Below are 12,419 nucleotides of genomic sequence, written 5' to 3'. Positions count from 1 at the left end.
AAATGCTTAATGTTATTAGACTCATTCCAGTTACAAGTTAAGTGTACATATCATAAATTCACTTTACAATGGGCACCAAATAGCTTTCCTGCTTATTAAAGAGATACTAGTAACACAATAGAAAATACATACATTTTCTAACTAAATCTGTTCCGTGGATAACAGTAAGCAGAACATCCAGATGCACTGCCAACTTTTCCACTGCACTAATCTTAATAGGCCCTCCATCCATCCTTACACAGGAGGCGGAAAAACATGTATTTTGATTCTTTCCTACACAAAAATTCTCAAGTTAACATCTGCGACGTCAGTTTATGCTATAAAGGGCCATAAAACCACATCGATCCTTTTAAAGTTTTTATAGATGGTAAGCACGTGATAGTAGTAAGTTTTCACTAATGTACATCTAAGAACAGATAGCTAGAAATTAAGAGAAATTAAACTATAATTAAGCTATACATTAAACTATAAAATAATATTCATCATCAGGTACTGTTTTACTGGTTTTCCTATTCAATATTAAAAAGCAGCATCATAAACATTCCTATGAGAAATCCGTACAAAACCTTTGTGTTCGGATCCCCTCTGTGGTAGTCAAATACTCCGTAAATTTACCAACAGAAGGATGTTGCTTTGCTTTTGTAGTAGTGGATACAACTCTTTGGTCAAATCTTAGATGCATTTAAAAACCTGCAAATACAACCTGCACTTGAAAATGACCAATGATCTGCATCAAGCTTGGTTGTATTCATTACCATAGCTGAGAGGGATATTTCTTTTCAATTTTAGTAAGTATCCAGGACCACACAGCTGCAAGCAGGAGCTCAAACTATTTTCCTTTAAAAAGTCAGGTAGTTATGTCCACAAAATTTTGCAATATGGCAACAAATCCAATGTCATGGTCTGATGAAACAGTGATGTTCATGCAAACAATGTGAATACGTTGAACCATAATTTTGCCTGTAAACCCATGCAAATGCCTTTTGACATAAAAAAAGTAACTAAACTAAACTTGGAAAGGTTTGCTACAGAGACTGCCAAAAGCTGAAATGTGCACTATTCAGAATTTGCTATGGGAAGTATAAAAAAAGAGGGGAAAATGAGTTGGAAGCAAACAAATCGTTTCTTTCTGAAGACAACTTTTCTTCTAAAATGGGAAGCGTCTGGGTTTATGAAAATGTAAGCCACATATCGAAATGAAAATGCCATCTTATTTGCTTACATTATTTAAAAAGGGGAATTCATATAAAGTACAGAAAATGAAAAGAATCAACTCTAGCAACCTTCCCTCACTACCCAAAAGTGCTTATGAGTCTTATCTCCAAGACACATCTTGACAAACTCAGAGATGTGTCAAACACAGATATTAGTTACACGCACAATGCACTCAAAAGAAGTTTAATTCTAAATCCTAACAGAGACACCTTTTTTTACCTTCTGACACATTTATGAGGAATGTATCTGCTAATGCATACAGAATCCGAGAGCATTTCCTCACATTCATACATGATCTGAGGAACCTGACATATGGGAAGAAAAGGAAGCATAGCAACAGGTGATGCTACACCAGACCCCAGCAAAACTAAAACGCAGCAAGACAAGGGGGCAGCCAGGAGGACCATCTGACTCCCAGATGCCAGTGCTGAAAAAACACATTCCAAAGCTTGGCAGCAAATTCCTGCATCTGTCAAGTTAACCACATGCAATGCTATGGATTGACATGAAGAGCCAGGCTGACAAAGAGGGCAAAAAAAGAACATATCAAATGTCACAATCATCCAAGAAGAGGCAGTGCAAAGTGAAGGTTGCAAATGCATTTGCTAAAGCAACTTGGGATTGGATTGCTGCTTATTAAAAGTATGTCAAAAAAAGCCTAAGCTCACTGCATATACATGTACAGAAACCTGCTGCTAGATTTTGCCCAACAGTTTTTCAGAGGGGTGATGTCCCTTTTTCTCTCTCCATCTGTAGGCAACTAAAGTGTTAGAGAACAGAGCAGGAAGCTGTCCTATGTTGATTTAAGAACCCATTGTGCCTCTAAAGCTCAGTTTTATTCTTGCCCCTTCTTTAAGACAGGAAGGGCATAAAAAAAAAAAAGGGTTGGTAGAACAACAGAGAAGGGTGGAAAGAGGAAAAAAGAAAAAGCTCTCATAGTACAAAATAACCCCTGAATAGCTTTTCAAAATTCAATCCAGTAGAACAACACTGTCAATATCTGAAGAGGTAATTAATATTATGGTACTTAAGGGAATTATTAACTTCCAGGTTTTTTTTTTCTTTAGGTGAATGGGTATAATAATTCTAACAAAGCAGAGAGGATAGCGTTTTCTTGATTCAGAATCTGTGTTCCAAATCACATTCATTCATAAAGACTTCTGTAAGGCAGTGAATCACTGACACAGGGCACAGGCACTACACAGACCAACAGAGAAAAAGCATAACAATTTAAAGGGGTGCTACGTAAAATATAATAAATTAGCATACTGAAGTAGATTAAGGTACATTACATAACCTGAAGCAGAAAATGACAGTGAAAATACAACTATTTGACTGAATACCTTCAGTTTGTGTTCTTTTCTATTGATAATGACAGCTGTGATCTGCTGGTCCATAAAGATAAGGATAGTACAAAGCAGGGCTGGAATTACAGCAGCTATCACTGTCCACCAAGGATTAGGCCCCAAAGGAGTAATAAACCAGCCACGATCATCTCTGGTGGGCTATAAAAACAGAGTCATGCATGACCAGCCAGAACTCTAAGGATTATTTACATTTCAACTTCACAAGAATACATACAAAAACATTACTAGGATATGATTTCCTTTAAAATGAATCTATGTAAGAGCACAGAAAAATGCTAAACTTCCTGTGATACCAAAAAGAGAACTTACATATAATAAAATCATCTGCGATATTACAGACTTGGTTGTACTTGATACAGCGAGCCCAGAATTTGGAAGGAGCCCCAGAACATTACAATAGTCTAGGATTTGGGTAATTTGAGCCAGGTTGGTCCGCACACAGAAGACATTAGGCAGCATGAAGGGGCCTGATGGGAGAGGCTCACTTACATGGGCTAATCAGAGAGGTTGAATATTACTTGGTGAACACGAAAAATTCAGAATAGTATCACTACTCCCTGATGATAAAAAAAAAAAATATAATAAACCCACTATAGCACACTACTTTGTCAAAATAATAAGGCAGTGCAATTTATCAACAAATTACCTTAAAAGCATTTGGAACCTGAAGTTTTGGTGATGGAATCCCAATGGCATAGTCAATTAAAACCATCGACAAAATAGTGAGAAAGACAGCAAAATCGCTGACAACAGATCGTACCTATGATTATTGAGAGAAACAACAATTTTAACCAAAACATTCATGTCTGATTTAGGACTTATTTTTCTTCACTGTTTTAAGCCATTTTGTACTTACAGCTCAAAACAATGCTTATTCTGATACAGTTTTCTAACAGAGAAAAGATGCAGTGTCCACTTCACCAGCAATTAATTGAATTTGCAATGCAGATGGAATTCATGCTTACACATGACTAATGACAACTTTTGAATTAAAAAAATGGCACACACCTTTGTTGGGAAGTATCGGCTAGTTTTGAACTGCTTAAGTGTGGATGACAGCGTTACTGTAGAAAAGAATAAGATGACAGACCAGAAGAGGACATCTGGAACATAAGGGCCATGATGACCACAGGCTCGTCCAACAAACTCTCCATGAAGTTTTTTACATTCCTATCAGGGAGAGCAAAGTAGTATTGTTCTGAAAAACAGCCATGCTTACACTGGTATTATCTTTCCAATTACTTTCCTAAATTGCAATCGGACTGTATTACTAGAAATAGTAAAATCATTTTATTCTTTTTAAAATTAAAACTCCTAACATTTGTATGTATTCTGCATGGAAAACTCTCAAACCCTCAAAAGAATCTTTTTTCACCAGTATCAAATGATGAAGTCACTAAGACATACCATAAAGTCATTAATATAAAACCAGATTTATTTCAAACTGAACAAGTACACTTATTTTTTGTTTACAAACACAGATTTGCACTTCCTAATTCCTTCCAAGAGAGGAAAGTGAAGTTCAAAAGCTACCAAGAGAAAGGCTGCTCCTGGTGCATTCTCAAGAACTGATTTTTTGTTTTAACTTCACAGGCTGAGCAATTCAAGAAAAAGCTACTTAGAATGTACAGTATTAGCCTAAAAGACGACCAATACATTTAATACCACATGGGGGCAGCACATTCCACAAATTATCTTTTCCTTAAAAAAAAGCGAGCTGATAAAATGCAGCAAAACCCAAAACTATAACATTAATTCGATCCAATATAATATATGATCAAATATGCAGATACAGTAGAAAACATATCTAGTAATTCTCCAATACCGTCCTTTAGTTGTTTAAAATCATACTTGTTCCAAGGTAACAAGCAGAGAAATAAAAGAGTAGCTCTAAAAATGTGAGCTACAAGCTCTGGACTCGCAATCCTTTCCTTCTCCTTCCCAAATCCCTCCTACACATATTAAGCAAAAAGAAATGCAGCACACAGGATCAGAGATTCCAGGCAGCAATATCCGGCCAGATCAGGATCTTTTAGCATCAAATGAACTGGGTCATTGGCTCCTCAGACTCATGTCACAGTACTGGCTTGACATGTTATGAGAAACTTCGGCTTTGAACAAAGGCTGGCTGCTATCTGACGACTGTGAGACAAAGGAGTGCAAAAAATTTTATACTGGTATAGCAGTAAACCTGGGATAAATATGATGCACTTCTGATGATGAAATAAAGGTTTTAGATAGGGAAAAAAATTCTCAGGAAATCCAGAAGAAATTCTCAAGATTCTGGGACATCAAATAGAAAACTTGTCCTGGCCTGAGCTAGACCTTGGAAAAAAATTCTCAGGAGATTCTGGGACATCAAATAGAAAACTTGTCCTGGCCTGAGCTAGACCTTGATGTTGGCACAGGGATGAATTTCATCATATACCTACTGAATAGTATTTTGTCACCATCAGAATAAACACTTTGCTCACACTTGTTTTGTCCTAGATAGCAAAAAAAAAAAAATGTTGGTCCTACTGTTGTTTTTAAGAGAGAGTGCCAACCCAGATCTTCAGAAACTTGAAACTTTTAAACCAGACACAAGAAACAACAGGAAGAAACAAGCAGTAAAAAAGACAGTGGGGTGAGACTGACCCCATTTAGAGACAACTAGGTCTAATCTTTTACTGCAATTCTCTAGAACAGGAGAATTGAAGTTTCCTGATGATACTTGCAAGAAAAAAATACATGAAAGCAAGAAAAAATTTCAGTTATTTCCTGGACAGTTATAGGGACTGACGGGAAAAGTCGGTCAGTTATACTGCTACCCATGCAAACTCAAGTTTCGGTAATAAGCTTTTACAGAAGTTTTAAAGGGTTTTATATAATGCAGCCAGTCTTTTACATTTATAGTTAAAACAAAATCTGTTATTTTAAATCTCCTCAGCTGCAAATGTACTCTGAAAAACACTGTCAGAGATCTGAGAAAGTGAGAGGAGGAGTCTGCCCCTGCACAGATGCTCTTAAGAGTGTGCTGCAATTTTGAGAATATTCATTCTGGATTGCTGGAATCCCTCAGACCAGCAGTTCTCAACTTTCTCTCTACTGTTGCCACACCAACAGAGTTGAGGAACAGTCCTTGCTATCAAGACAGAGCAGCCATGGAAGGCAGCTCTTGCTTAACTCATAATAGCAGGACACCAGTTCTTCTGCGTTCCTGCCTTTGAAAGAAAAAACAGTATCTGCTGGAGATGGTCCACTGGATTGGCTTTTAAGCATTTCATTTGGTTATGCCTACGATGGGGTTAATTCAGTTATATTTTTGAGCGAACCCTTCAGTTTGGTGTCTTTTGCACTCAGTTCTCTTTGACTGTGTAATGAAATGATCCATTTGTGAGAAAAAGTGGTGGCCTGATCTCGATATGACATTTCAATCTAGTTTTAAATGTTGCTTTAAAGAAGGCAAACCTGAAGTAATAAACCCTTTAAACCTAGAAAAGCGTACCGTTTGGAAACAAGTTACATATCCATGCAAGCTCCCCAAACTGTCGACCCCCCTAGAAAAAAATTACACAACTAAGACATACATAACACTGAAGACCTACGTAAGAGAGAAATTTGGTCACTGAACAGAAAATGTTACAGAATTTCTTCCCTTCCTCTCCTTTATAGCCCGAACAGCTGTAAGAATGTTTTAGGGGAAATAAATGCTTCTGAGTCTTTCCTACACAAGGGAACTTTGGTTTTGCCATCTGGCAGAATTTAGGACAAATCCGTTGTCATTTGACATGTTTAGACTTAATCTCAGTCAAACTCTTGCGCTAGTGTGTCAAAAAGTTTCCAAAGCAGGGCACAAAATGCACATACTTGCTTTAATGTGTACTATCAAAGGCTGCAGAATGCTTACAAAAGGAGACAATGCTACAAAGTCTATGTAAATCTTTGTTCAGTTAAGTATATATTATGCTTTATTTGAACAAATATGATCAGAAAAAACATGGTATTTTTTCCAATATATTTACTGCAGTAGGAGAGACAAAATTATTTATGCTTATGCCTTTATTTATTAAGTTCCAATATTTCACTTACTGACACAGTTAGGTTCCCCCATGACACATCAGATGCAGATATATTGTAGTCCTGCCAGTATCGTAAGGTTTTATTGCTAGGATGTTCTGGTTCTACACAATTGCATCTGAAAAGAAAAACAGTATTTTTTTCATTAATAATAAAAGCTGTATTAGATATTAATCCAAATTATCAACTTTATGACATATTGAAATTGTGCTCTTCTTTGCCAGACAATTTTAGTTCAAATGAATTCAGTAAATGCATGCTTTGAAGCAGTTTGTAGTTCAGTAGCTAGTGCTATTAGTAGAGTACGATTTGCTGTGAGGTGCATATGCATATATAGTACGTAACGTGACATATTTAAACCACTGTCCACAGTAAGTTTTTCTGCCTATTTTCCTCCTGTTCTCTTGATACTTCCGAACACAGTTCGTAATACTGAGAATGTGTCAGTCCTGTTCCACCCTCTTATACCTTCACACTTCCCTACATGGGAATTAGATGCTATGCACAGTTCCAGGCTGATACATTTCTCAAATGCAAACCGTCTGCATCCTCTTTCTTTATCTTTACCAGAATGCCTTCGCGTGAAAAACTGCCAAACTGGCTGGTCAACTGACAGGGCTCTGCGAGGTCACCAGCACCACGAACTTGCATGTCCATTGTTTTTCCTTTCCCCACAGCTGCTTTAAAAGCATGCTTTTCATTTTAAATTGTGTATTTTAACATACAAAACATGACGAGGCAGTGTGGGAGAACAGTACTGCAAAAAGGCAATTTAAAATCAAAATTAAGTCTTTAAAGCCTCTGAAGCGACTGTGGGAGGCTTTTTCTTTGACAAAGCCTTCAAAATATGCAGGATACTCTGTAGGTTCCAAGATGTCAAGTGTGCTTTGCAGTTCTCTTTAAATTAATCCTACTTTAAAAATCCATAGTACTATCTATCCTGCTAGTATTTTAATGTGCTTATTATGGCTGTAAATAAATTCTGTACTCTCTTTTCTGATAAAGTTTTCAGGAGTAGCTGGGGACAGGATAACATCTGACTATAGAGTAGAGAGCCATTAAGCATACATTTGCATTCCAGTCCTAGAAGAGTATCGGTTTATTCACTTAGCTACGCCATCTATTTTCTCTATAGCTGTTTATCTTTCCACAAAATGACAATTCTCATCTAGATTTGTAATATTTTCTATATAAGAAATTCTACCATCTACATTATGAGTACAGAACAGTGCCACAGTATTTCGATTACAATACTATACATGTGACAACAGCTGCATTTAATATATACACAGAGAGAGATGCAGGTTGTCTTTGTGCAACTCCTTGCTTTTATTTAAATGCAGCTATTTAGAAAAGAAAGAAAAAACCCTCACAGCCCATGAACAAAAAGAGAAAGAAAAAAAAAAAAAGCAACAGCATTCAGAGAAATAGAGGGCCTGAGCCAAAAGTCATTGAAGTAGACTGGATCTTTCAAACATATTTAATATGCTTTGGATTAGGCCCCAAGTGCAGAATGAATGTGTGTTCGATGCATCGTTTAAAATATCACAAAATGGGTTAAATGAAGCACATCACTACTAGTGAGCTACAGTAGCATAATAAAGTCAACAGACGGTACGTCTATGTTATCACAAGGGAGTTTTTGATGTTCATGCAACAATACAGAGGTGGCTATTTCAGGTTACTACTGTTTCCTGTGAGCACAGGAGCTCCCTGCCCCCTGATGTCCATCGCCGATTGCAGACTGGCCAGACGCTGGGCGATGGCCCATTGGGGTTTGATTACAGTAGGCCAAGGTGACGTGGGCTGTTCAATCTCAGTCACTTTCTCACTAGAAGGGAAGACTGTGCATGTCACCAACACTACATGGTACAGCTACGCTTGCTGCAAACTGTAAAATTACATTTAAAAGTTAGAGAAGCCAAGATTTCTATTCCCTTAGTCAGAAATGTGACAACTGAAGCTATACTTTAATACAGCTCAAGTAATTCACCTTCAGATGAGATCATCACCCTGTTTATTTCTGTATCAGTACCACTTTCCTCCTTCACGGCATTCCAGTCTGGCCTTTACCAAGTTTCACAGGCATTTACCAATGGCAGATTGTTCATCAGCAAGTAAGTGACTTGTGCAAACTCCACCAATGCAGACCAGAATCACCCTGCACCCAGCTTTTGTCACTGAATGGGTGCAGAATTAGGCCCTAAATGTAAAGATCAGATCCCGCTTTCTACTGAGAAGATCATTCTGTAACATTGTATTATTTTCAATATTATATGCCTTTTGCCAACACTGTCTTCCAGCATCCCACTAATTGCTTAACATTATAGAAACATGAGACAGTAGGATACTCCCTGTCCAGCCCAGAAAATACAACTGGAGGTACCATTCAGTGCCAGAACATAAAAGATTATCTACCAAAACGTGAAATTTCATTACAGATGTAATTGCTTCAATGATGACTGTATTTCCCAACACAGCTGACCTGGAAGGAGAAACTCACATTAGTGAAATAAGGCTTTCTACTTTAATCTTTTAAAACTTCTAGACTCTTTCATTGTCATTTTTTACTCTGAGAGGTCAGCTCTCAGGAGAAAAAGTAAAATACATTGAATTGTTAACCACTAACTCATCTTTCTATTTTCTTGATAAAATATTACTCAGAAGGCTGGAAAAGTAAAAATGTATTGCCTCTTGGAGGTTCAAATGCTCTTAAGTTCTTGTAAAGTTTTTTAAATTGCTGAGCACTTGCCCGCTACAAGAGATCTATGTGGAGTTTATGCTATTACCAATGAGCAAGAGACTATACATACACCTATATTTTCTAAGCAACATATTCAGCTCCAAATACAGTACCAACTTAGCAACATACTCCCATGCCTTTAAGAGATAAGGAATCAGGAATCATCTTTGTTATGCTAAAAGATACAGAAGGATTCATTTGATTCTCTTTTATCATGGCTAGGAAGAAACTGCTTTTTTCATGGCTAGAGTATAGGCAAGGAAGAATCTGACATTGGTTGTGGTGGCAAAAACATAGGTGTCACTACAGTGAAAATAAAAAGAAATCTCCGCTGCCAATCTCATAATAGACCCACTTCATCACACTGATGACAAAACAATTCTTTTTGTGTCTTTACACTTTTGGCTACTGCAAGATGTTCTGATCTCCTGGGAGCAATTCAGATGTCTAAACATGGGTGCCTATATACCCCATGGTATCTGTGACATCCATGATCGGTTGACACATATGTGAGAGGGTCTATGGTGACTCATGCCTTTGTTTTTCACAGCAGCTGGAGGCTGAGAGATCTAAAATGGCACCAGATACCCAGTCACAGATCACTCCCTTCTGTATTTAAAATGTCCGCATTTTGCAGCTAGGCAGAAATCAGTGGAGCTTGCTTTCTTCTAGGGTACTTAAACATCTAGTACAGCCTATTACAAAGTGGCTTATAAATCTGAGGTAGAAAAACAAGCCATTTCAGACAAGAAAGTCTTCAGGAAACTGCAGGAGAACTGTCATAAGATCAGAACTGACAAAAGGAGAAAGCAACAGAAAAATAGTGGCCCGAACCTGCTAGCTATAAAAATAACCAGAGCAAGGAGTCTTTACTGTCTTGACATCTTCCAAGGTGCTCAAGAAATCTCTGGCAAATCCGGATGGGGAACAAAGGTAGATTAGAAATAATAAATTTTAGGACTGGCTGACAAACTGGTATCCTCTGGAGTCTGTACCTCTCTCCCTTTACAGGAGGATCAAGACTTCAGCTAAATCTGCACCACCAATACAACTGTAACAGTATAGGCTGTATAGGTCACTGATGGCACCCCCCTTCCTTCTTTGTCCTCCCAACCTCCCCAAATTTTTCCTAGCTTTTTTTGCTTTTGTTTCATAAGTCTCAATTTCATAAATTTCATTAACTAGAGGCAGCCATCATAACTTCACTGTGTACAACAACTTGCCCTGTTTTCAAAGAACAGAGCTAGGATTTGAAAACAGCACCTTCAAGACGTATCAGGCAACAAGCAGTGTTCCTTGTTCTGCAAAAAGAAGAGTTATTACTACCTTTAATAGCACCAAAAAGACTGTCCGTTTGATCCCTCTTTCTTTGGACAATGGGAAAGGGAATACAGGTTAGTAAATCAGAAACCTGTTATTTTCTATGTAAACTTGAGCAATATTTTCCCCTTCCTTTGTAGATCAGCAATATAAGATAAACATTGTTGTTGTTCAACAACTAGACAGATAAAAGCTTCTGTACTAAAAATGCTTTCATCCTGACTAACTTTCTGTTTACTGCCAAACAAGAAACTTACTCCCTAGGCCTATTTGTTCAATTGAAATTAACCTGGGTCTGGTGGGGGAATCCCTCTAATTTCCACCTCTCATCCCCCATTCTTCAGGCTTGTTCTTCATCATTTTCTTCTCTTTAACCTGTCATGCGCACTCTCCTCCCCACACAGACTTTAAACATGCAGCATGGTGCTAGTCCATTCTGCTGCCATTACAGCCAGTATAAGAGCTTCGAACAAGAGCCTTGCACAGTGTTTCTGTGAGTAAATAAAATACACTTAAATGGTGCAGCTCCTTTGAAAGCCTCATGGCCGTTCATCCCTAGGCAGCTGCCATTTTTCAGTATGTTGTTTTCAAGACTAGGAGGCACTTACTATTGATGATTTTATCTAATTCATAAGGCACTGTTTTGGAGCTCCTATTTTTCCAGCATGTACATATTGCAAGCTACACCTATTTTATTGCAAGCTACACCTATTTATACTAGCTAAGGATCTGATCTATAAAAGATGCAACTGCAGCTTCTTCATGATAAGCCAACATACCATCTCCCCTTCCTAGAAGGGCAAAATCTCTTTCTGGCTCACTTAAGATAGAAAATGAGATTTGCTCAATATGAATATTTATATTATTAAAAAAACAACAGGCAAGTATGACACATAAGTTACAGAATGTGCTTGTTTAAACAGTATGTCTCACTGAATATCCGAACACGTATTTGGTAGTATGAGTAGGAAGTTTTTCCCCTACAACACAGAGTATGCTCTACATGTGTGCTCTGCACTGATCACATAACAGAGACAGAATAAGAAGATGGTATGAAATGGAAGGTAACATCACCAATTTTGTTTTAAAAGTAAGGTATTAGAATATATGCATAACTATTCTTTATGCTGCATTTACAAGGTTGAAGGAAAGTATATCAATAACAGAATGCTATGCATGTTTAGGTTGTCTCCAAATACACAATACACCATTTTCATGTGAATTATGGGCACTCGCAGAGTCCTTCTGTTTGTCTAACAACTGCTATGGGAAGGGGACAACAACAGTATCACAGATGACGACTTCTCTGCTGTCCCATGCCTCCAACACCCGTATATCCCTAGCATTATATTTACTTTATTCTCTCTCATGTCAACGTTCATAATGACGAAATCAAAGTCTCAGTGGAGAAGAGACTGGAAACAAAATAATTAATACTGATGGGAAATGGACTTGTCAGTTAAGTTCTATTCTCAGTATCACAAAACCCTTTCAAAGCACAGCTGTCATGGCAAGACAAGATTTTTTTCTTTATTTATTCATGAGATCTGCCATCCTGAATTAGACCATCGAGTCATTAAGTTAAGTAGCCCATCTCTGACAATCATGAACATCAGTAGGCATCCACATATATTCTCTAAAATTGGAAGTCAATATACTTTAGTCGGTGAAGGTGAGGAGGAAAACAGAAAAGCCTATAAAAGTACCTAGACAGT

At 37.6% G+C, this 12,419-nt stretch overlaps 1 protein-coding gene across 2 annotated transcripts in view; it reads right to left on the bottom strand.

Annotated features, from left to right (window-relative positions):
• Window positions 1–12,419, bottom strand: part of SLC4A10 (solute carrier family 4 member 10) — a 57,696-nt gene that overhangs the window by 15,092 nt on the left and 30,185 nt on the right. For both annotated transcript variants that reach the window (XM_059820298.1, XM_059820299.1), the window contains exons 10-13: window positions 6,654–6,759; window positions 3,591–3,752; window positions 3,229–3,342; window positions 2,559–2,720 (exon numbers count right to left, since the gene is read on the bottom strand). In XM_059820298.1, coding sequence (XP_059676281.1) covers window positions 2,559–2,720; window positions 3,229–3,342; window positions 3,591–3,752; window positions 6,654–6,759 — 544 coding nt within the window. The remainder of the gene's footprint in view (window positions 1–2,558; window positions 2,721–3,228; window positions 3,343–3,590; window positions 3,753–6,653; window positions 6,760–12,419) is intronic.

Source organism: Gavia stellata, chromosome 8 (genome assembly GCF_030936135.1).
Source record: "Gavia stellata isolate bGavSte3 chromosome 8, bGavSte3.hap2, whole genome shotgun sequence".
NCBI classification, from domain to species: Eukaryota; Metazoa; Chordata; class Aves; order Gaviiformes; family Gaviidae; genus Gavia; species Gavia stellata.
Note: the sequence above shows the minus strand (reverse complement) of the source record. Positions and strands in the feature narration are given on the sequence as shown.